Source organism: Gorilla gorilla, chromosome 1, assembly GCF_029281585.2.
Source record: "Gorilla gorilla gorilla isolate KB3781 chromosome 1, NHGRI_mGorGor1-v2.1_pri, whole genome shotgun sequence".
In the NCBI taxonomy this organism is placed as follows: domain Eukaryota; kingdom Metazoa; phylum Chordata; class Mammalia; order Primates; family Hominidae; genus Gorilla; species Gorilla gorilla.
Genome location: NC_073224.2, coordinates 40,666,787 through 40,688,395, shown reverse-complemented (window position 1 = coordinate 40,688,395; position 21,609 = coordinate 40,666,787). Strand labels below are relative to the sequence as shown.

Sequence of the window (21,609 nt, the reverse complement as noted above, 5' to 3'; positions counted from 1 at the left end):
AGAAATAAAAATAAAAAGTTATTCTGCTTACTAATCTCCAGTAAATATACTTTACAAATCTAATAAATATAATTATATCAGAGACATTAACAAGATGGCATAATAAAATATCACAGGCCATGATTCCTTTTTGAACATATAAACTTAACAAAAATATACTGACCAAAATGCCTTTTTGAAAACGATAAAATCTAGTTAAGAGTTTGCAACACCCTAGGTGAGCATAATTGCAAAATCCATGAAGAATAGAAAGTAAAGTTTGTTACATTTATACATACAGCCTTTCTTCCACCCCAATACAGCATGGTGCCTTTAAGAGTAAACTTCAAACTCCTGGCTTCTCCCTCAAAGCAAAGAACAAAAAAACAAAAACAAAAAAACAATACATTGCACATGTGCCCATACTTCTGGCTTTTAGGGGCTTTCCAAAGACTGGTTTCTGTTTCCCACAACAAAGACTGCTGAAAGAAATGGTGGTATGCTTTGAATGACAGCTTTGGTCTGCTAAGAAAAAGGTAAATAATTGCTACTGCAGCAGAGAGATCACAGTGCCACAGACAGACATCAGGTGTAGCACATGATTACAGGTTTTTACAAAGAAATATGAACAAATCTCTTTAGCTGAACAGTAAACACACAATTCCAGAGAAGACAGATCATAAGAAGAGGTTTGAGAGGCTATAAGAATCTCCATCCTGGCAAATAGCTATTAGCCTCCTCCAGGACAAAGCCACTTATAAAGAGTGTGACAGGTGGCATTTTATTAATGCCCAAATATGAACCAAAGATTACAACATATGCAAAGTTATCAGGGTAACATGGTCCAATCAAGGAAACAAAATAAATAATTAATTCTAAGAAAATAAATATGTATAAATTATCTAAAAAATTCAAATGACTCATCTGAATGATGCTCAATAAGTGAAATGGGAATGAAGACAACTAAATAAAATCAGGAAATGTGAGTATCAACAAAATAATAAAATATATAACAAGAAACAAAGTGTGGGACTGAAGAATACAAGAAAATAACAGAAATGTTTATACATAAGATGTAAAACAAAATCAAGAATAAACACAAAAAGAACCATAACAAGACACATTATAAGCAAGATTTTGAAATCACAGAGAGGAATAAGATGTTGAAAGCAGCAACAGAAAAGTGATGTGTCATTTATAAGCATTCTCCTATGGGATTACCTGTGAATTTATCAACAGAAACCTTGCAGGGCAAAATGGAGTTGAGTGATATAATCAGGGTATTGAAAGAAAAAACAAAAACTTTCAAGCAAGAATACTATTAACAGTAAAACTGTCCTTCACAATTAAGAGAAGATGAAGATTTTCCAAGATAACCAAATGCAGAAAAACTACATCACCAGTACAACTGTCCTATAGAAAATGTAAAATGGACTCCAGCCCATTGAAAATAAAATGTGTCATTAAACAAAAAATTATATACAAATACATAACTGTCTGGGAAAGATGTACACATATACAAAAATAAAATTCTGTAGTTTTAGAATGATTGTGCTGAAAACACTTTTACTTATGCTCTACAATTTGAAATATGCATAAGAACAACAATAAACATCTGTTGATGTCTCTATAATATGAAATATATAATTAGTGATGTCAATAATATGAAGTTTAGGGTAAAAATAATGAAAAAAATTTCTGTATGCAACTGAAGTTAAGCTATTACCAGTTTATTATATGTTGTAACTTTGGGGGTTTTAGTGATTCTCATGGTAACCACAAAGAAAATACCTATAGAGTACACATAAACACACACAGAAGAAGAGAGTAGAAGCAATGGCTACAAGAATCCAATAAAACAATAAATGACAATAGTAAGTAATTATGTTTTAGACAGCTATTCAAATATTCATCAACAAAACATCCCAATCAAAAGACTGAATAAAGAGATTTGGAAAAAATTTTAAAAACCACAAACTATATCTTGTCTCCAAGACACTAACTTTAGACGACTGGCATAATAGACAAAGTGGCAGGAAGAAAGAAGATTCCATGCAAATAGTGACCAAATGACAGTTGGAAAGGTAACAATTATACTGGGAAAAGTACATTATATGTCAACAACTGTTATATTTCACAAAGTATACTTTAAGCCAAAATTGTCACAACAGAAAATATGAACATCAAGTAATAATAAAAGTGTTCATTTATTGGGAACATATATAATTTATAAGCACTCATGAATACATATAAGATTTACTAAGAACATACGTTCCCCACTAGGTTTCCCAAATATATATGTTTATTAAAAAATTCCACACAAATTTGAAATGCAAAGAGAAAACTAAATGGAAAGTGCAACCATATAGGAAGAGTAAAATCAGCAAGTTGTTGGAACAGGAGGTCCTCTTCTTGTGTATCTCCCAAAGCAACAAAAATTTATCAGCCATCTATGGACATAAGTGCCTTTGTGACAGAGCCGGGCACCATAGCTCATATTTGTAATTCCAGCTATTTGAGAGGGTGAGGCAGAAGGATTACTTCAGGCCAGGTGTGTGAGACCAGCCTGGGTAACACAGCAAGACCCTGTCACACAAAAAGTACATTTATGATTGCTTTGTGATTCAGGCAGGGGGTTGTAATACCCTGCTGAAAGCACAAGACCAAGGAAAGCCTTTTTCAGAAAGCAAGTCTTCCTTCAGGTGGCAAACTTGAGGACTGCTGGTCTTGGCTACAGATGAGGAAATGGCCCATTTAACATGATTCCACTTAGAACTCTGAAGTAACACTGTAACTGTCATTAACTCCTCCCAGCCATAGTCAAGAAGAGGTCCTGCCCAGTCAGAGAGCTGGGGTCAGATGCTCATTCATGGCCATAGATGCAGAACTGCAGACCTTGACATTTACTGTGGTCTCTGAAGCAGGTGAATAACTCAGTTCTAGACCTTTAAGCTACATTACGTGGACAGTCCTGCCAACCTAGAGACCTGTGACTTGGTAAAAACCTCACAAGTACTAGGTGAGAGCCACACACATACAAACACTTGGTATTAGGCCAAGTGTCTGCCCTATAGATCAAAGTGCTGAAGACAACTCAGTTGGCCAAGGAATAAGACAGAATTCACAAGCACACAAGCCCCTGTTAATAAGCCCACCAAAGACAGACCCCATTGTGGACCCTGCCAACAACCTTAGGACTCAGGTATATCCCCTCTCTACTATGAACCCAGAAAAGATCTCATCAGCCTGGGGACCCAATAGGATAAAATCTTTACCTGTATAAACCAGTTTATAAAAACTGGTAGAGGTGTTTGCTCCTTCAAATGCACAGACACCAATGCAAAGTGATATTGTGCCCATTATCAATGCTTCTATTTTAACATAGTCCTGGAAGTCCTAGACAGAACAATTAGGCAAGAAAATTTTTTAAAAGCCATAAAAATTGAAAAGAAAGAAGTAAAAATACTGCTGTTTGTTGATGACATTATCTTATATGTAGAAAGCCATAACAAATAAATCAAAAATCTCAGTAAATTGGCAGAATATAAAAGGTTATACAAATATCAGTTTTGTTCTAATACACTAACTACAAACCACTTAATAAAAAAAAACTCATTTACGGTAACATCTATATAAATTTCTTAGCAAAAACTTAAACAAGTGAAAAATCTTTACGTTGGGAAATAAAATATTGATAAAAGAAACAAGAAAAAACAAATAAATGTAAAGATACCCAATGTTTATGAATTAGAAGACTAATTATTGTAAAGTGTCATATTATCCAAAGCAATCAATAGATTCAATAAACTTCCTATCAAAATTCCAATGGCCATTTTTAAAATAATGGAATAAAATTTTAAAATTTATATAGCATTACAAGACATTGAATAGTTGAGAAATAAGAACAAAGCTGGGGGCATCACACTTTCTGATTTAAAGCTCTATTTGAAAACTATGGTAATAAGAGTAGGATGGAACAAAATAGATACAAAAAAATGGAACAAAATAGAGAGCTCAGAAATAAACCCATGCATATAAGGTCAATGAATCTTTAACAAGGGCGTCAAGAATACACAATGCACAAAAGATAGTCTCTTCAGTAATTGATGCTGGGCAAAAGAATATCTACATGCAAGTGAAATTAGACCATTTTTTCTTACATGATATCAAGAAATTAACTCAAAATAAAGACTTAAATGTCAGGCAGAAATCCTTAAAAATCTTAGAAGAAAATATATTTTAAAAACTACTTGATATGGTTGTGGTAATGATTTTTTGGATATGACACCAAAAGTACAGGCAACAAAAGCAAATATTAACAAGCTGGACTGCATGAAACTAAAAAGCATCTGCACAGCAAGAAAAACAATAAAATAAGAAAACCTGAAGGATGGGAGAAAATATTTGCAATCCATATATCAAATAAAAGGTAGACATCAACAATATATGAGGAACTCAGAAATCAAAAGGAACACAATAATAATGATAATAATAATAAAATTGAAAAACAGGCAAAAGAACCAATAGATATTTTTCCAATGAAGACATACAAATGCCAACAGATATATCAGAGGGCTGACTATCACCAATCATCAGGCAATCACAAATCAAAACCATGATAAAATATCACTTCACACTTAAGATGACTAATACATATACATTAAAAAGTGAGGTAACAGTTTGACAATAATGTGAAGAAACAGGCTAAGCGCGGTGGCTCATGTCTATAATCCCAGCACTTTGGGAGGCTGAGGTGGGCAGATCACCTGAGGTCAGGAGTTTGAGACCAGCCTGGCCAACATGGTGAAACCTCGTCTCTTCTAAAAATACAAAATTAGCCGAGTGTGGTGGTGCATGCCTGTAATCTTGGCTACCTGGGAGGCTGAGGCAGGAGAATCGTTTGAACCTGGGAGGTGGAGGTCATAGTGAGCTGAGATCATGCTATTGCACTCCAGCTTGGGCAACAAGAGCAAAACTCCATCTCAAACGCAACACAACACAACACAACACAACACAACACACAATGCGAAGAAACAGAAATCCTGTACTGTATACTTTAAAAGTTGTAAATTGGTGAAGTCGTTATAAAAATTAGTATGAAGGCTCTTAGAAAAAGATACAAGTATCATAAAATTCAGCAATCCCAGTTCTGTGTATATAACCAAAGGAAATGAAATCAGTATCTCAAAGAAATAGCTGCATCCTCATATTTATTACAGTATCATTCACAATTGCCAAGATATGACAATAACCTAAATGTTTTTAGATAGTAAATGGATAAATACGGTTTACATACACAATAAAATATTATTCGGTCATAAAAATAATGTAATTCTGCTATTTAAACAACATGGATGGACTGGAAAGACATTATGCTAAGTAAAATAAGCCAGACACCAAAAGGCAGATACTGTATGATCTCACTTATACAAAGAATCCAAAATGGTGAAACTCACAGAAGCAGAGAGTACAGAGGGAGTTGGCAGGACCTAGAAGTGAATAAATTGGGAAGGTGTTTTTCAGTTTTTTTGTTTTTTTTGAGACAGAGTCTCGCTCTGTCACCCAGGATGGAGTGCAATGGCAGGATCTGGAGTGCAGTGGCTGCTTGCTGCAGCCTCCACTTCCCAGACTCAAGCAAATTCTCCCGCCTCTGCTTCCTGAGTAGCTGGGATTACAGGCACCTGCCACCATGCCCAGCTAATTTTTGTTTTTTTTAGTACAGATGGGGTTTCATTATGTTGGCCAGGCTGGTATCGAACTCCTAACCACAAGTGATCTGCGCACCTTGGCCTCCCAAAGTGCTGGAATTGCTGTTTGGTTTTAAGATGAATAAATTTAAAAGATCGAATGTGTAATTTTATGAATACAGTTAATAATAATGTCTTGTATGCTTAAAATGTGCTAAGGCAGTAGACATTAGGAATTCTCACTCCAAATCAATTTGAGTGTGTTAATTATAGTACAATGTTTACACATCAAATTTTTATGTTGGACATACATAATTTTTATTTGTAAAAGAGTTGTTACACACACAAATAAATACATATGCATGCATGCGTATGTGTGTATGGCCCAGTAAGCTTTATAGTAAATAAAAACAAATTTAAAATATAGTTATTTAAAAATAAGGTAAAAGGTGGGAGTTTAATATATGCTCAGCAATCTTCCAAGCTCCCTAATAGTATTTTTTTTAAATGTAGGGAGTAGATATATTAAATTATATTACTGTTGATATTGTAACAATGTGGGCATAGAGTTTAAATTACCAATCTCAGTTTTTACTTAGAAAATAAAATTTTGAAGTAAAATAAGTTTAGATTTTCTTATATTTAGTGTTCTGATAAAATCACTGAGTATGAGCTTCTGTAAAATCACATTTGAAACCTCCATAGGATAGAAAATCACAAAGCTGAAAATACAACACACGTTTGTGGTGTTCCTGGGATTTCTGAACCAAATGCCAATATACCACTACTCTTGCAAATTTCAGACAAGATGCAAAAAGAGAATTAAATTGTGTAAAATAGAGTTCCTCAAAAATATGTAGATATTCCTATGTTCCACAAAGCAATGGAAAAGCAGTCAGATTATATAGTGCCTTATAAACCATGAAGAGGACTTTGCTTCACTCTGTAACCTCAAAGGAAAATCACTTCATGGGTAGTGGAATCCTTAGAGAACTTAAGAGCATGGGGCAGAAGATGCTCCTGTGAGGGGAAGACAAAGAAAACCAGGCTTTTCTGAAGCAGAGCTGCCCAAACCACATTTTCATTTCTGGCTTTCTCCTTGACATATGGGCCTCTAACCTGTGTCATCTGCTTTATTTACTCCTACCTGCCTTGAAATTTGGCTACTATCACCTGTCTCTTTAAACTCCCAGGTTATTTTCTTTGCTCTGGAAAGGTGATCAGGTCTGGATTAGACATAGCAAGACCTGTTTCATTAGAAAAAATAACATGACTCTTGCTGGCATGCTCCAGTTACCAACCTGGTATGGTGCTCAGTAGGAAAAAAATTTTTTTGAAGGTTCTAGAAAATTACTCCAAAAATACTATTTTCTGACTTTATACAATATTTAGAAAGGATTTTAAATGTATAGGTTCTTTTTGTTTGTTTGTTGAGACGGAGTTTCGCTTTTGTTGCCCAAGCTGCAGTGCAATGGCACGATCTCGGCTCACTGCAACCTCTGCCTCTCAGGTTCAAGTGATTCTCCTGCCTCAGCCTCCCAAATAGCTGGGATTACAGGCACAAGCCACCACGCCCATCTAATTTTTTTTTGTATTTTTAGTAGAAATGGGGTTTCACCATGTTAGCCAGGCTGGTCTCGAACTCCTGACTTCAGGTGATCTGCCCACCTCCCAAAAACATATAGGTTCTCAGCTCCACTACCCAATATTACTGAATCAAAACTTGGTAGTGTAATTAGATTTTGAGGTGTGGGCAACAATATCTTATGCCACTAAAGTTCTGGAATTACCAGTCATCTAGAGTGAAGAATTTAGACCACCTTAAAATTTATGTCAAGATGAAACATTTTGAAGATTTTATTTTCTACAGCAACAAATTCCCAAGTTTTCCTTAGAAGCAGAGATCAAAAACTGATTCATGCAAATGACAAACTCTCAGGTAACATTTCAGGAGTGAAAAATATGGAATCCGTAGTATGAAATATATAAATTGTGTATTGAAGTTATCCTCACCCAGGGAGACCAGGTTTCTGTAGTTCTCGAACATCACATCCCTATACAAATTTCGCTGGGCAGGGTCCAGGCATGCCCACTCCTCTGGAGAGAATTCTATGACCACATCACTGAATGCCAATAGTCCCTGGGGGGGAAAAATACACACATATTTACAAAATGTGCCATGGGCAGAGTTCTTAATTTGACTCCAACTGAAGAGAGTAAAGTGAACTTGTTCTGGCAGAAACTGTCCAGTAAGACATTGTTTAAAACACAAAGATTCTCGAATGCATCCTGTAACTCTAAGGAAAGAGGATGGCATAAGATTTACAAAACCAGTGTAGATGCTATATTTTTATAAGTGTTGTAGTATAAAACTAACGGCGCCAATACATGCATTACATATTGGACAGCTATATTTACATTACACAGGATAAGCTGGATAAATTTCTCAGATGGAAAAATCATCTGAAGTGCCTCTCAGATTTTAATGCATACAACAAGAAATTGGAAATCTGTTTAAAATGTAGATTTTGATTCAAAAGGTCTGGGCTGAAACCTGACTTTTTGAATTTTGAACAAGTTCACCTGTGATGCCAATGCTTCTGAACCAAGGAGAATATTCTGCCAAACATTAAGTGGCAGGGCATTTATCTCAGTTCATTTGACCATTAAACAAAAGCCTTCATTTTCCAAAGCAAAATATAGGCCAAACAATTTAAGAACGAGAACTTCCAAATTAAATGTGATGGTTTATGCCCATCAGTTATTAAACCTCCCCAATGTACTTAATAATACAGAGAAAACTAATTTGCTTTATAGTGCAGAAATCTGTCAGAGAGCACCTTAACCTAGTGAATAAAATTAACATCAACTGTAACAGAAAAAACTGGTATCACGTGTAAAAATGCACAGGAGGAGGTTACAACATCATTGCTATAATAGCATAGGTCAAGAAGGCAAAATCTGAATCGAATCATAAAGAAACATCAGTTTCATGCAAAGTTCCATTAACTTTCCTTTAACTAATCCAAGGACCCAAATCCATCTCCAATGGGAATCTTGGGCATCCACACCTGCCTATGTTCAACAGATACAAAAGAAACATTCATTTTGCAGGTCAAAATTTATAGTAAAGATTGCTTATGGCACTTAAAAAGCCTGAATGGATATAAAACATTGATATATAGGAAAGAAATATTTTTCAGAGCCCCCTGACTATCATAAGAAGAAAAATTTTTAAAGTACTTGAAATAAATTTATTAGGCAGAAACATTACAAATATATAAATAAAAGTCTGCAAGTTTTAAACACACGACATTTCTGGAGAAACAGCTGACCCAGCCCTTGACCTAGTACTCATTTACCCGAGAACCAGCCATTTCTTCCTCTTTTTCTGATTTCTGTTCAGATGAGATTATCTGGACAAATCACACATCTTGAGAATATGCCTTTAGAGATGTCAGCACAACTCCTTCACCTGCTATGACCATACACACAGGCAGAAGGACCTTGAAATTGAGAAAAAGCTACTCTCCTGTTTCTTCATCATACCGGACAGGAACAATGAGCTCCTATGTAAAGGTCAAAATGTGAGTTTTCATTTTCCTGCTATCAAGTGCCCTTCTCTGCCATGGAAGCCAGCAATTTTGGCTACGACAATAAAAATACTGGCTGCACTGACTTGACCACACCAAACCAAAGGAGAGCAGGCCCTATGACCTTCCTCTGGAACAAAGGCTGAACTCAACTCTCACAAATGTATCTAAGGGCCCTCATGCTTCACCCTGACCTTGCCTTAGGATCACATGGGGTACTAAACTAAAACAACACCGATGTTCTTACCCAGACCAACAGACAGAACCTGTGGGGAGGGTAGAAGTGGGAGTATTTCTTTAAACTGGCCATGTGATCCTAATTGGAAGCCTGGGCTGAGAGCCACTTAGCTAAGCATTGCTTCTGAAACTTCAATGTGCATATATCATTTGCTATTCTGAGCCCCAATTTAAGTAATGTGATTTTGTAGGTTTGGAAGAGGTCTATTAACTGGCTTCTGTAAGAAGTCCCTGTTCGTGTTAATGTTGATCCTCCTAGGCCCATCATGAGTAGCGCTTAGCTAGAAAAAAACAGGCACAACAAACAGAGTCCCTTTACACAATACTGTTAGCCCAATACAAATATTTATGATCCAAAGTGAAGACCACCAATCACAATTCTGAAACATGGCATTGTCTGCTAGCCCTTTAAAGTTTAAAGAGGACCACAATGTCTGGGCAAATCTCCATTTGGGAAACAACTTGTGCACATACATTAATGCCATGTTTATGGAGCATGTACTATGTGCTCGGAAGTACACTACAAAGCATTACACAGGGAACCTCACATTATGTGAGTTAATCTTCATAAAACCCTGGTAGGTAGGTGCGAAGTGTCTCATAATTGCCAGGATGTAAATACAGGGCATATCCTTTCTATTTCTTTTTCCATTTCTCTATCACTGATTTTAAAAATAAAATGTATAGGCCGGGCGCGGTGGCTCACGCCTGTAATCCCAGCACTTTGGGAGGCCGAGGTGGGCGGATCACGAGGTCAGGAGATCGAGATCACGGTGAAACCCCATCTCTACTAAAAATACAAAAAATTAGCCGGGCGCAGTGGCGGGCGCCTGTAGTCCCAGCTACTCGGGAGGCTGAGGCAGGAGAATGGCGTGAACCTGGGAGGCAGAGCTTGCAGTGAGCCGAGATCGCACCACTGCACTCCAGCCTGGGCGACAGAGCGAGACTCCGTCTCAAAAAAAAAAAAAAAATGTTTTTAGAAACACAGATTTTAATTAAAAAATAAAAAGGCACCAAAATATAGTCTTTGGCTCCCATTTATCTGTTTGGATTTGGGAAAATTGTGGGTACCAGCTTTGGGGAGGCAGCAAGAGCAGCTACTCAAACCTCTGATCTCCCCTAATCAGTTGTGTGAGGGGAAATGCCAGGGTGGAAACATATTTAGACAAGGTTTTGAAGAGGGTGAATCTGGGCAGGGCTGGGACCCTGGGCTTCACATCTTTATACCACTGGCTTATTTTCAGTTACGTCTTTCCTAAGGCTGCCCATGAGAAACTTGACTTTCACAGTCTGTGTGATTTCAATTAAGACAATTCTTTATTCTGTAACCTAACAATAAATATAATATAAACCTTTAGAATTTTCTGGCACTAATATATTAGAAGCTAAATATTTTATTCCTAAGAAGGTAAAAGCACTTACTGCCACCACCATTGCTGTACTACTACTACTACTACTACTAACTCCTCCTCCTCCTCCTCCTCCTACTACTACTACTAATTCTGTTCAGGAATGGCCATTCAGGTAGTGACATCAGAACTCACAATAACATTAGGGAAGTAAGAAGCTCAAATGAAGCCCAAGTTCCCTGTGCACCTCTCTCTCTACTTTTTAAAAAAACAGGCCACATACTTCCAAATTCAAGCATTTATCTACATTTTCTAGACTGAAAGTTCCTGGATGATGGAGCCATGACAGCTCCATTTGCTTTTCTAATAGCCACATCAAATGGAGGCAATTGGTCTATATATTAGTTTGCATCTCCAGATCTCCTCTTGGTTCTTCATCCAAGTACCAGGAAACTGAAGAAACTCCCATCTAGGTACCAACCAAGAAGATTCATTCTGTGAGGGGAGAAACAAACCCCCGATGCCTTATTTCTCTTCCACTGAGATGAAAGCAGAATACAACCCCATCAACAGTCTTCACAAGGCATCCCTAAATGTCTCACAGAATCTTGGATGCTGATGAGAGGGGTTCCAGTAAGCCTAGGCTGATGTCCCCATGATGAATCAGGGAGGACCAATTCAAGGTATTCCTATGAGGCCAGGAAAGTAAATTAAACTGCCCTTGTAAAGCAGCCAACCCTGGATCCATGTGGGATACTACCTGTCCCTGATCAGCTAACTCTTGGGTAAGAGGAAAGACAAAACTATCCTACTCTAGTAAGAGTTCACATATGAGGTGTAGTTGTGGTCATGACTCTGGGCATTTTTGTGGTGCTGACCTCTCATTGCTAAGGTACTTGTTTACACTTAAAGATTCTTCCAGGTCCTGCTGAAAGTAGGCTTTACTCTCCAAAAGAAACTCTGAGACGGGGTGCTCTACCTTTTGCTATTTGCACAACTGCAGCAGGTCACTGGACAAAATCTACAAAACATGGAGAAACCCACTCCAAAAGAGGGACTTTACAAAGTCTATGTTGATGTCTCACAAGGTAGATGTCTCCCCTGAGTTTTCTATCCAGCCTCAGTTCAAAGTCTAGCCCTTTATTTTGAATCTTAGGCAAATGCCAGCCCCTCTGTATGGACTGTAGGCAGAGTCAACCTGGTTTACTATTTCGTGGAGCTACAGAATGGGGAGAAAATCTGGAGGAGAGATAGCCCTCATGAAGGCTTCTCTAACAGATGCTGAAGAACCCCAGGACCTAGATTCAAAAGTTTAAGCTGCAGATTTAGGTCTTTGAGGGGCAGGAATGTCACAGGTGCCCTCTGCAGATTCCTGGGCATTTGGACAACAGGAGAAGGAATGAAAGTTGAGAGTCTTAACGCCTACTCATTACAAAGATGTGAGCCCAGTTGTTTCTGGGTCCCATTATCTCTGACTCAGTTTTGGGTCTGAAGATGCCAGGGCATTAAAAGAAAGAGCTGGAAGGTCTGGTTGCTGTTTTGTGAATTTTTTTTGGTAGAAATATGGTCTAATTGCTCTCAAAGAACTGTAGATTCCAAATAGAGAGACCCTTCTATCTAAAAATTGTGCAATATTTTGCTGTACAATTGTGAGATGTGACTGGATGCCCCAAAAATGAAAGGCCCCTTTACAGTGAAACCTTGTGGGTAACATATGTTTATATCATGTTTGGTAATTCTGGACAGTGTTTAAAAAGCAACTAAAAACAAAATTATTTTCAACTCCAGAAAAACTCTCCACAATGGTAGAACAGAGAGAAAACTGTTGCTTTTTTTTTTTATAAAATTGAACCACAATGTGACATATATCACATGTCATCTGCTAAGAGACTGCAAAAACAAAAATAAAAGTAATGAAAAGTAATGAAAAAAGTAGAAGACAGAATCTTTTTAAAAAATATATTGTTCAGGCTGACCCCATTTTAGGCCTCAGCCCACCTGCATCCAGGCAGGTAGATAGGGTTCTCAGATCCAAGGCACAAGGGAGATCTCTGTTTTCAGTAGATGAATTCAAATCCTGTCAGTGTCTCGGTCTCAGACAGAACTAGATAAACTGCAACCAACTGTGTCTTGAGAAGCATATATTAACCACAGGCATACACCAAAAGCCCATTGTGAGTCAAGATCCAGAGTGAGCAGTCTAAAGACTCCATGAGTCAAGCAGTATTATTATTGAAACCTATTACCTACCATTGCAAGTCCTTTCCCCATGGGACTAGTGGAAGAGCCTCCTGGACTAACCACTGGGCAGCTCTTATAGCTTCTTCTTGAGAAGAACAAAGATGAAGGTGAATGTCTTGTGAGTGGCCTGATAAATGCATCTTAGAACGCATTAGAGGTGATCAATGTGTTATCTCAATAAGACACAAATGCCAACGTGCTGGGCCTTTTCAGCCAAGAAAAGAACTCTGTGAGTGAGTGAGGGAGGCTGATTGTGAAGTTTGCCTGCCTTCCTTACTCTAAATATAGCCCCCAAAATTGATGGAGATGGCAGGTCCTTGTAGCTTGTATAGGGTGATGGCCCATCCCCATGGGTCATGGGTTGGTTCTCAATGTAAGGGTCAATTTTACCTCTTCCTTTGGGTTATCACCCAGGACACCACCCACATAATGCCACAGGTGGAAGTCAGAGGGCAGCTAGGTCCTCTCTACACAGATCATGAGCCAGTGGAGGACTACCGAGGTAGCCCATTGCTTCATAAAAATGTATCTTTGGCCTTTAAAAGTAAAAGTGAATTGCACCTGAATTTCTCTACAAATTGAGACAAAACAAAACATGTCTGCCAGGTCAGTAACAGTAAACCAAGTTGCAGAGGAATTCTGAACTTCTTCCAAGATGGTGACAATGTCTGATGTAAGGAGATTTAAGTATAGCACTGATGAGGTTGTGGTAATCAGCAGTGAGCCTCCATTCCTTTCCCTGGCCTTGAAAAAGGGCCAGACTGGGAAGTTAAAAGGTTAAGAAAGTGGTTTCAGAAAACCCCCTTCTATCATGTCATATGTAACAGGATGAATCCCTTCTATGCCCTACTTGAGTTGATATTGTAGGGTGTTGATTACCTTTAGGGGGGTTGGAAAGCTGTACCGGTTTCTTGTTGAATTGTACAGTCATCAGTACAAAAGACTTGGGCTTGGTCCAGGTGGGGATCCAAAGCGCCAGAATGTCCAGGCCAATGATAGGAAATAGTCACTGAGAGGTGACTGGGAGTAACACCAGAGCTTGTGAAAAAATGATGGGTCCTCCCTTAATGATGACCCTGGCAAGTATTCTAAAGGCTTGTTCTCCTCCAAGTCCATTCATGGGCACAACAAGACTGGTGAACTGCACTGGGTATGTGGAAATCAGAGTAACCTATGATCAGTGTGAAATTAGGCCATAAATGCCCATGGGTTTTAAGGCACACACTTCCGGATTTAAAACTACACTAACAAAGCTATAGTAATCAAAACAAGTAAGGTATTGAACTACTATATATGTAGGTTTTTGTTTATCTTGTTTTCTGGCTACCACGGAAGTATGTGGAAATATTATTCTCTGCTATTTATAAAATCCTTGTAACGTTATTGACTAACTTAGTGATGACAGGGGCTGGAAATATTCACCATGAGCTTAAACATATTTATTAGTAGTATGTCAGGTTTTCTATTTTTAGGGGACAGTCTCCATTTGAAAAAGTAGAATAAGAGCTCCCTAGGTCTTCTGTATAAACTCATACTTATTAGAACACTGTGTATGTTACTTTGTGTGAGATTTGTTTTCTAATGAGAGAAAAACTTTTTAAAAAGTGAAGGAGGGTCGGGCGCGGTGGCTCACACCTGTAATCCGAGCACTTTGGGAAGCGGAGGAGGGCAGATCACAAGGTCAGGAAATCGAGACCATCCTGGCTAACACGGTGAAACACTGTCTGTACTAAAAATACAAAAAATTAGCTGGGCGTGGTGGCACGCGCCTGTAGTCCCAGCTACTCAGGAGGCTGAGGCAGGAGAATCGCTTGAACCCAGGAGGTGGAGGTTGCAGTGAGCCGAGATCTTGCCACTGCACTCCAACCTGGGTGACGGAGCAAGGCTCTGTCTCAAAGAGAAAAAAAAAAAAAAGTGAAGGAAATGGTGTTCCATTTTCAAAGATAATCCTGTTAGTATTTTTGCTGTTTAAAGGTTTCAAATATTGATGTTGGATTAAAACATATATTCACAAAAAGTTACAAGTAAATTTTAATGTAGTTATTGAATCGTCACAAATTTTATGGTAAAATCAGCATTCAATAAACCTATTGTTATGAAGTATCTACGTATTTTAAAACAGAGGGGAGCAACACACATTGGGGCCTATTGGAGGGTGGAGAATTGGAGGAGCGAGAGGATTTAAATAAATAACTAATGGGTACTAGCCATCTGTATTCGTATTTCTATTTCATCGTTCCTCTGTAATGCATTTTGGCAGCTAAATCTTACAGTTCACTAATCCTCTCATTAACTTATTTTAATGTTTTGCCTGTGCATTGTATACTAACTTTATTATATTTTTCAAATGTTTATATTTGGTTTAGTTATTTTCCAAATATGGCTTATAAAGTTTGTTTTTCCTTGATCTTTATGCATTAATGTTTTGACTGTGCATTGTATATTAACTTTATTTTATTTTTCAAATGTTTATATTTGGTTTTCTTTTCCAAGTATGGCTTATAAAGTTTGTTGCTCCTTGATCTTTACATATCACTTCAATTTCCCATTTTTTCCTTTATGTACATTTAAATATTTTAAAAATTTTAGTATTTGACGTTTTGGAAATATCTAGTTTTTCTGAACCTTTATTCTGGTGGTTTATTTCCTATGTGGCTTATAAATTCTAATTTGGAATACCTTAATTCTTGTCAAGAGTCCAGTTTTTACGTGTCTTTGTTTTATTCAAATTTACCTGAGGGCAAGTCTGAGGACTCATACAGGTTTGATGATCACAAGATCATCAACTGTCCTGAGGGCAGTAACTTCATCTCTGTTTGATTCCTTTTCTAGATCCTTCTCTAGATTTACTTTTCCTTCTTGAAGTTTCTGCATTTTTCCTTCAACTCTACTGGGCATTTTAAGTGCTCTTATAACATCCCGAGCATTTTCGGTTGTTGCCTTAGAAGAAACTTGCTGTTATATAGAATATTATTCCCAAAAAATACATAATTAAAATATTTCAGATAGATATTTTGTGGCTGACAATAGAGCCTCATGAGAAATCTCAAGTTTCTTATTCAAGAATAGCTTCTGAACCCAACAGTGTACCATATATTAGTAATAATTTGTAGAATGTGATGATTTTTAATATGTAAATAATTTTATGTGTTTGAGAAATTTCTATACGTATCATTCGCCAAATAATTTTCAATATTCAAAAAATAATTTTATGTGTTGAATAAATTTGTAAAGATATCATTCTCTACTTTACTGAATATGACCCAAATGAGTATTTATTTACCTATTTTAAGATAGCTTTGTTGAATTAATTGGGTTCCAATCACCATGCTTCCTTCTTAGTACTCACCTAAATCCTTAAAAAAAAAATCAGTTGGAATTTTCTACTTAACCCAAATGCTATTTTAAGTAACCTCAAATTATATTTGCATGTGGCTAGATGGCTAGATAATACTTTTTGGTTACAATTTACAATTTTAACTGGTACATTTTATTGTTATTCACAGAAAATGCAACCTGTAGGAGTTCTGCTTTCATAACATTATTTATACTTTTGGAGCCTTAAACTTTAAAGTTTTAAAGATTTTTTTTTAAGTAATCAAAAATAATCTGTATACTCTGGTTATCACAATAATTGTTGTTCATGTGTTTATCTTTCTAACTAATCAATGTTTCTAATAAAGTTAGTTAACATTTGTTGTGTTAATTTTTCCTATACACTACAACAAATTATTTTATAATAGTTTTAATGTCCCCTATGAAAACTATAACTGTGCCAATTTATTTTCTAAATGAACGTATGTGCTATATATAACTAAATATATATTTGAATATATAACTAAATAATATAGCATATATTATAAATTAATAAATATACAATATATAATAAATGTATATTATAAAATAAATATATAAAATACATATTATAAAATATAAATATATTTAAATATATAACTATTTAAAATTATATATAGTTATTTTAAATGGCTATATAAAGATGTACATGTAAGTGGCTTGTAAATATACATACTCTGTGCTATGTGTTAACCACTGATTCGTCAAATGATCAACCACTGATATCATTCTTTATTTACAATGTTATTTTGTATTTTTCTCATTACAAGTTACATTTCCTGTGTTATCTAAATACTGACACAAAAGAGGACAGTAGGCTGCCAGCCATCATTTGATAAAACTTAAAGTCAAATGACATAATCTTCTAGTTTATTTTAGGTGCATTTTTGTCTTATGCAAAATGACATGTCTGAGTGGTAGGTATGAAGTTGTAACCTTGTTTTATTTTCTACAAAGACCCTCAGAAAGAGGGTATTAACAGACAGCCTCAAAGCCTCATTTTTTCACATTATTTTAAAATATCAACTGCCATGAGAATCTAGAGACACAGAACATTAGAAACTATAAACAAATGTATATGAAGACAAAAATTATAAAAACAAATTCTAGACAAAACAGGATGTGTTAATAGACTTCTAATAAATAAAGAGATTAAATCAATTAAAAATCATCATGTATAGAGTACCTCAGATCTGGATGGCATCACTGATAATTCTGCCAAATTTTCTGGAGAATTAATATCAACCCTTCCCAAATACTTTCTGTGGGGAAAAGAGAGATCAGATTGTTACTGTGTCTATGTAGAAAAGGAAGACACAAGAAACTTCATTTTTATCTGTACAAAGAAAAATTGTTCTGCTTTGAGATGCTGTTAATCTGTAACTTTAGCCCCAACCCCGTGCTCACAGAAACATGTGCTGTACTGAATCAATGTTTAAGGGATTTAGGGCTGTGCAGGATGTGCCTTGTTAACAACATGTCTGCAGACAGTATGCTTGGTAAAAGTCATTGCCATTCTCCATTCTCTATTAACCAGGGACACGATGCACTGCAGAAAGCCGCAGGGACCTCTGCCCAAGAAAGGCTGGGTATTGTCCAAGGTTTCCCCCGACTGAGACAGCCTGAGATATGGCCTCGTGGGAAGGGAAAGACCTTATTGTTCCCCAGCCCAACACCCGTAAAGGGTCTGTGCTGAGGAGGATTAGTAAAAGAGGAAGGCCTCTTTGCGGCTGAAATAAGAGGAAGACCTCTGATTCCGGCATGTCCCTGGGAATGGAATGTCTCCGTGTAAAGCCAACCATTTGTTCTATTCTGAGATAGGAGAAAACCGCCCTGTGGCTGGAGGCAAGATATGCTAGTGGTGATACTGCTCTGTTACTCTTTGCTACACTGAGATGTTTGGTTAAAGAGAAACACAAATCTAGCCTATGTGTACATCCGGGCACAGTACGTTCCCTTGAACTTATTTATGATGCAGATTCGTTTACTCACATGTTTTCCTGCTGACCTTCTCCCCACCATCACCCTGTTCACCCCGTTCTCCTGCCGCACTCCCCTTGGAGAGGGAGTGAAAATAGTAATCAATAAATACTGAGGGAACTCGGAGACCGGCGCCGGTGCAGGTCCTTGCATGCTGAGTGTGCCAGTCCCCTGGGCCCCCTGTTCTTTCTCTATACTTTGTCTCTGTGTCTTATTTCTTTTCTCAGTCTCTTGTCCCACCGGTGAGATGAGAAATACCCACCAGTGTGGAGGGGCAGGCCCCCTTCACTTTCAATAAAAAGGAGATAATAAATAACATATAAAAAGAGTTATACACCTTGACCAAGTGGGATTGTTTCAAAAACATGTAGTTATAACATCTAGAAAACAATTAATTTATCCATTTATGCTTATACTTCCACAAGTTTCCCCAATTTGTGTGTGTGTGTTTTATAAGTACACTTAACATGGCTATATTTATTATTCTCATAGTGGTGAAGTGTCATAGGAATATATCCAATCTCATGAAATTGAGTATATTGAGCCTGAACTTTTTTATCAAATATTTTAATAAAGCTGTTAATAATATCCATAAAATGTATCATAATAAAATAAAGATCAAGATGTGATAACATCATTGACAGAAAAAAATTTTGGCTAAATGTACTTTATGATTGTAATCCTAAACAAACTAGGAATTGAGGAGAACTTCCACAACCTGTTAAAGGGCACCTACATAAAATGTACGGTAAATATTACTTAGTGAAAAAAATGTTTCCTCCATAACATTGGGAACAAGACAAATATTCACTTTTGCCACATCTATTAAATATTGTCCTGGAAAATTTTGCTTTAAAAGTCATATACGAAAAGATAAAGAAAGTGACTCTACATTGTCTGAGTAAAATTCTTTTAATATCTGAGACACTATTTCATATATAAAAGAAATCCTGAGGAGCTGTCTAAAAACTCAAAGAAATAAGTTTAGCAATGTTGCAGACTATGAGGTAAAGATACAAATATTAACTGTATTTCTGTACACTAGCTATGAACTTTCTGAAAATACAACAAAGAAAACCATATCATTCAAAATAAAACCAAATAAAAACTCTCAAGAGAAAAACCTTTTAAAAAAGTGCTAACTGGGCCGGGCGCAGTGGCTCATGCCTGTAATCCCAGCACTTTGGGAGGCCGAGGCAGGCGGATCCCAAGGTCAGGAGCTCGAAACCATCCTGGCTAACATGGTGAAACCCCGTCTCTACTAAAAATACAAAAAATTAGTTGGGCGTGGTGGTGGGCCCCTGTAGTCCCAGCTACTTGGGAGGCTGAGCCAGGAGAAGGGCATGAACCTGGGAGGCGGAGCTTGCAGTGAGCGGAGATTGCGCCACTGCACTTCAGCCTGGGCGACAAAACAAAATTCCATCTAAAAAATAAAATAAAATAAAAGTGCTAACTGAAAAAAAAGGTAATAAAAAGATAAAAACACATTTTTAAAAAGGTAATTTTAACGAACATTTTGTCACTGTCAAAAATATATATAAATTGTAAATAAGTATATAAAACTACACTTAACATTAGTCATTAGAAAAATGCTAATCAAAACTTCAGGGAGGCCGGGTGCAGTGATTCATGCGTGTAAGCCCAGCACTTCGAGAGGCAGAGGTGGGTGGATCACTTGAGCCCGGGAGTTTGAGATCAGCTGTGCAACATGGTGAAATCCCATCTCTACCAAAAAATACAAAAATTAGCTAAGCATGGTGGGTGGTACATCCTGTAGTCCCAGCTACTCAGGTGGCTGAGGCAGGAAGATCATTTGAGATTGGGAGGTGGAGGCAGCAGTGAGCCATAAGCATGCCATTGCACTCCAGCCTGGGTCCCCAAGTGAAGCCCTGTCTCAAAAAAATAACCCTCAGGGAGATATCCCTTCTTATGCAGTAGAATGATTTAACAACAAACAAAAGTAAGCATTGGCAGAGAAGTAAACATAGAACCCTCACAAACTGCTGATAAAACTGTAAAACAGCACAGCCGCTTTACAAAACAATTTGGTAGTTTCTCGAAATGTTTAACATGGAATTACCATATTGGTGCATCAGCTCCACTCTCACTCATGTGCCCAAAAGAGATGAAAATGTTGGTTCACACAAAGACTCATTGGAACGTTGTTTGTTATAACCAAATATGAAAAATGGAAACACTCAAATGTCAAAATGTCAACCAGTTAATATAAGGAAAAACAGTTAAGTACATTTTATATTGGAATCCTATTTGGCAATCAAAATGAATTAAATAATGCTACATGCTACAACAGATATGAACCTCAAACAAACTAATAGAAACCAGAAGCAAAAGACTGATAATGTATGGTTCCAATTATACAAGACATGTCCAGAAAGTGAATGTCTACAGATAGAATGGAGATTAATGGTTGTGTAACACTAAGATGAGAATGAGAAGTAGCCTCAAATTGCATTAAGTTTTGGGGGAGTTAATGGAATCAGGCTTCTAAGAGGCACTTGAAGTCCACTGAATACATCCTGGAAGTTCAAGGTTAGTGGCTGCCACTTACTGCTTTGTCAACAGGCCTGGAGCACCCACAAGAGCTCAAGTGGACAAGGCACCAGTCCTCATCTTCCCACAGCTGGCATGAAGCAGCAGAAGGGGGCTGGGTTGGGGTGCCAAGACCCTGGAGCCCATGAGCAATGGCGGGTGAGGAATCAGATGACTCCCTACATACTAGCAGGACTACAGCACCTGGAGTCGGGCCCAGTGGGTCACACTGGGGTGGCCAGATACACCTGAGGCTGCCAAGTACACTGTCCCAAGTCAGCAGTCCTCCTCTGTGCTGGTGGCAAATAGCATCTACATGCCAAGTTTGAAAGTGAACCCTCATTGTATGGTAGTAAAACAAGTAACACAGTGGCAGGGCATCTGAGTACCCCATACAAATAAAGGCGAACCACCTAGTACTTCCCCCAACCTGGCAACAGAAAGTAGCAAAACAGATTCATCCTTCCAGGGATTGTATCTGATTCCTCTGAAAACAATGCAACATTCCCCCCGCCCCATGCCCATCATGACGTGGGAGGAACAGATTTGGAGCTCTGGAGACAATTAGCTGCCTGTGGAGCTGCTCTTTCTCCCCACAAAGCCTGAGACTTCATTCACACATGGAGATGCTGAGGCAGC

General features: G+C 37.5%; 1 protein-coding gene across 7 annotated transcripts in view; it reads right to left on the bottom strand.

Moving 5' to 3' along the window:
• ZNF678 (zinc finger protein 678) overlaps positions 1-21,609 on the bottom strand; it is a 98,013-nt gene that overhangs the window by 15,351 nt on the left and 61,053 nt on the right. For 4 of the 7 annotated variants that reach the window (XM_063708570.1, XM_031004768.3, XM_019031354.4 and 1 more), the window contains one exon: positions 7,680-7,806. The exons of 1 other annotated variant lie outside the window; for it this stretch is intronic. In XM_063708570.1, coding sequence (XP_063564640.1) covers positions 7,680-7,806 — 127 coding nt within the window. Of the gene's footprint in view, positions 1-3,254; positions 3,376-7,679; positions 7,807-17,626; positions 17,951-21,609 lie in introns of those variants that run through there. 2 more of the 7 variants (XM_055371460.2, XM_063708567.1) reach the window with 2 other exon arrangements.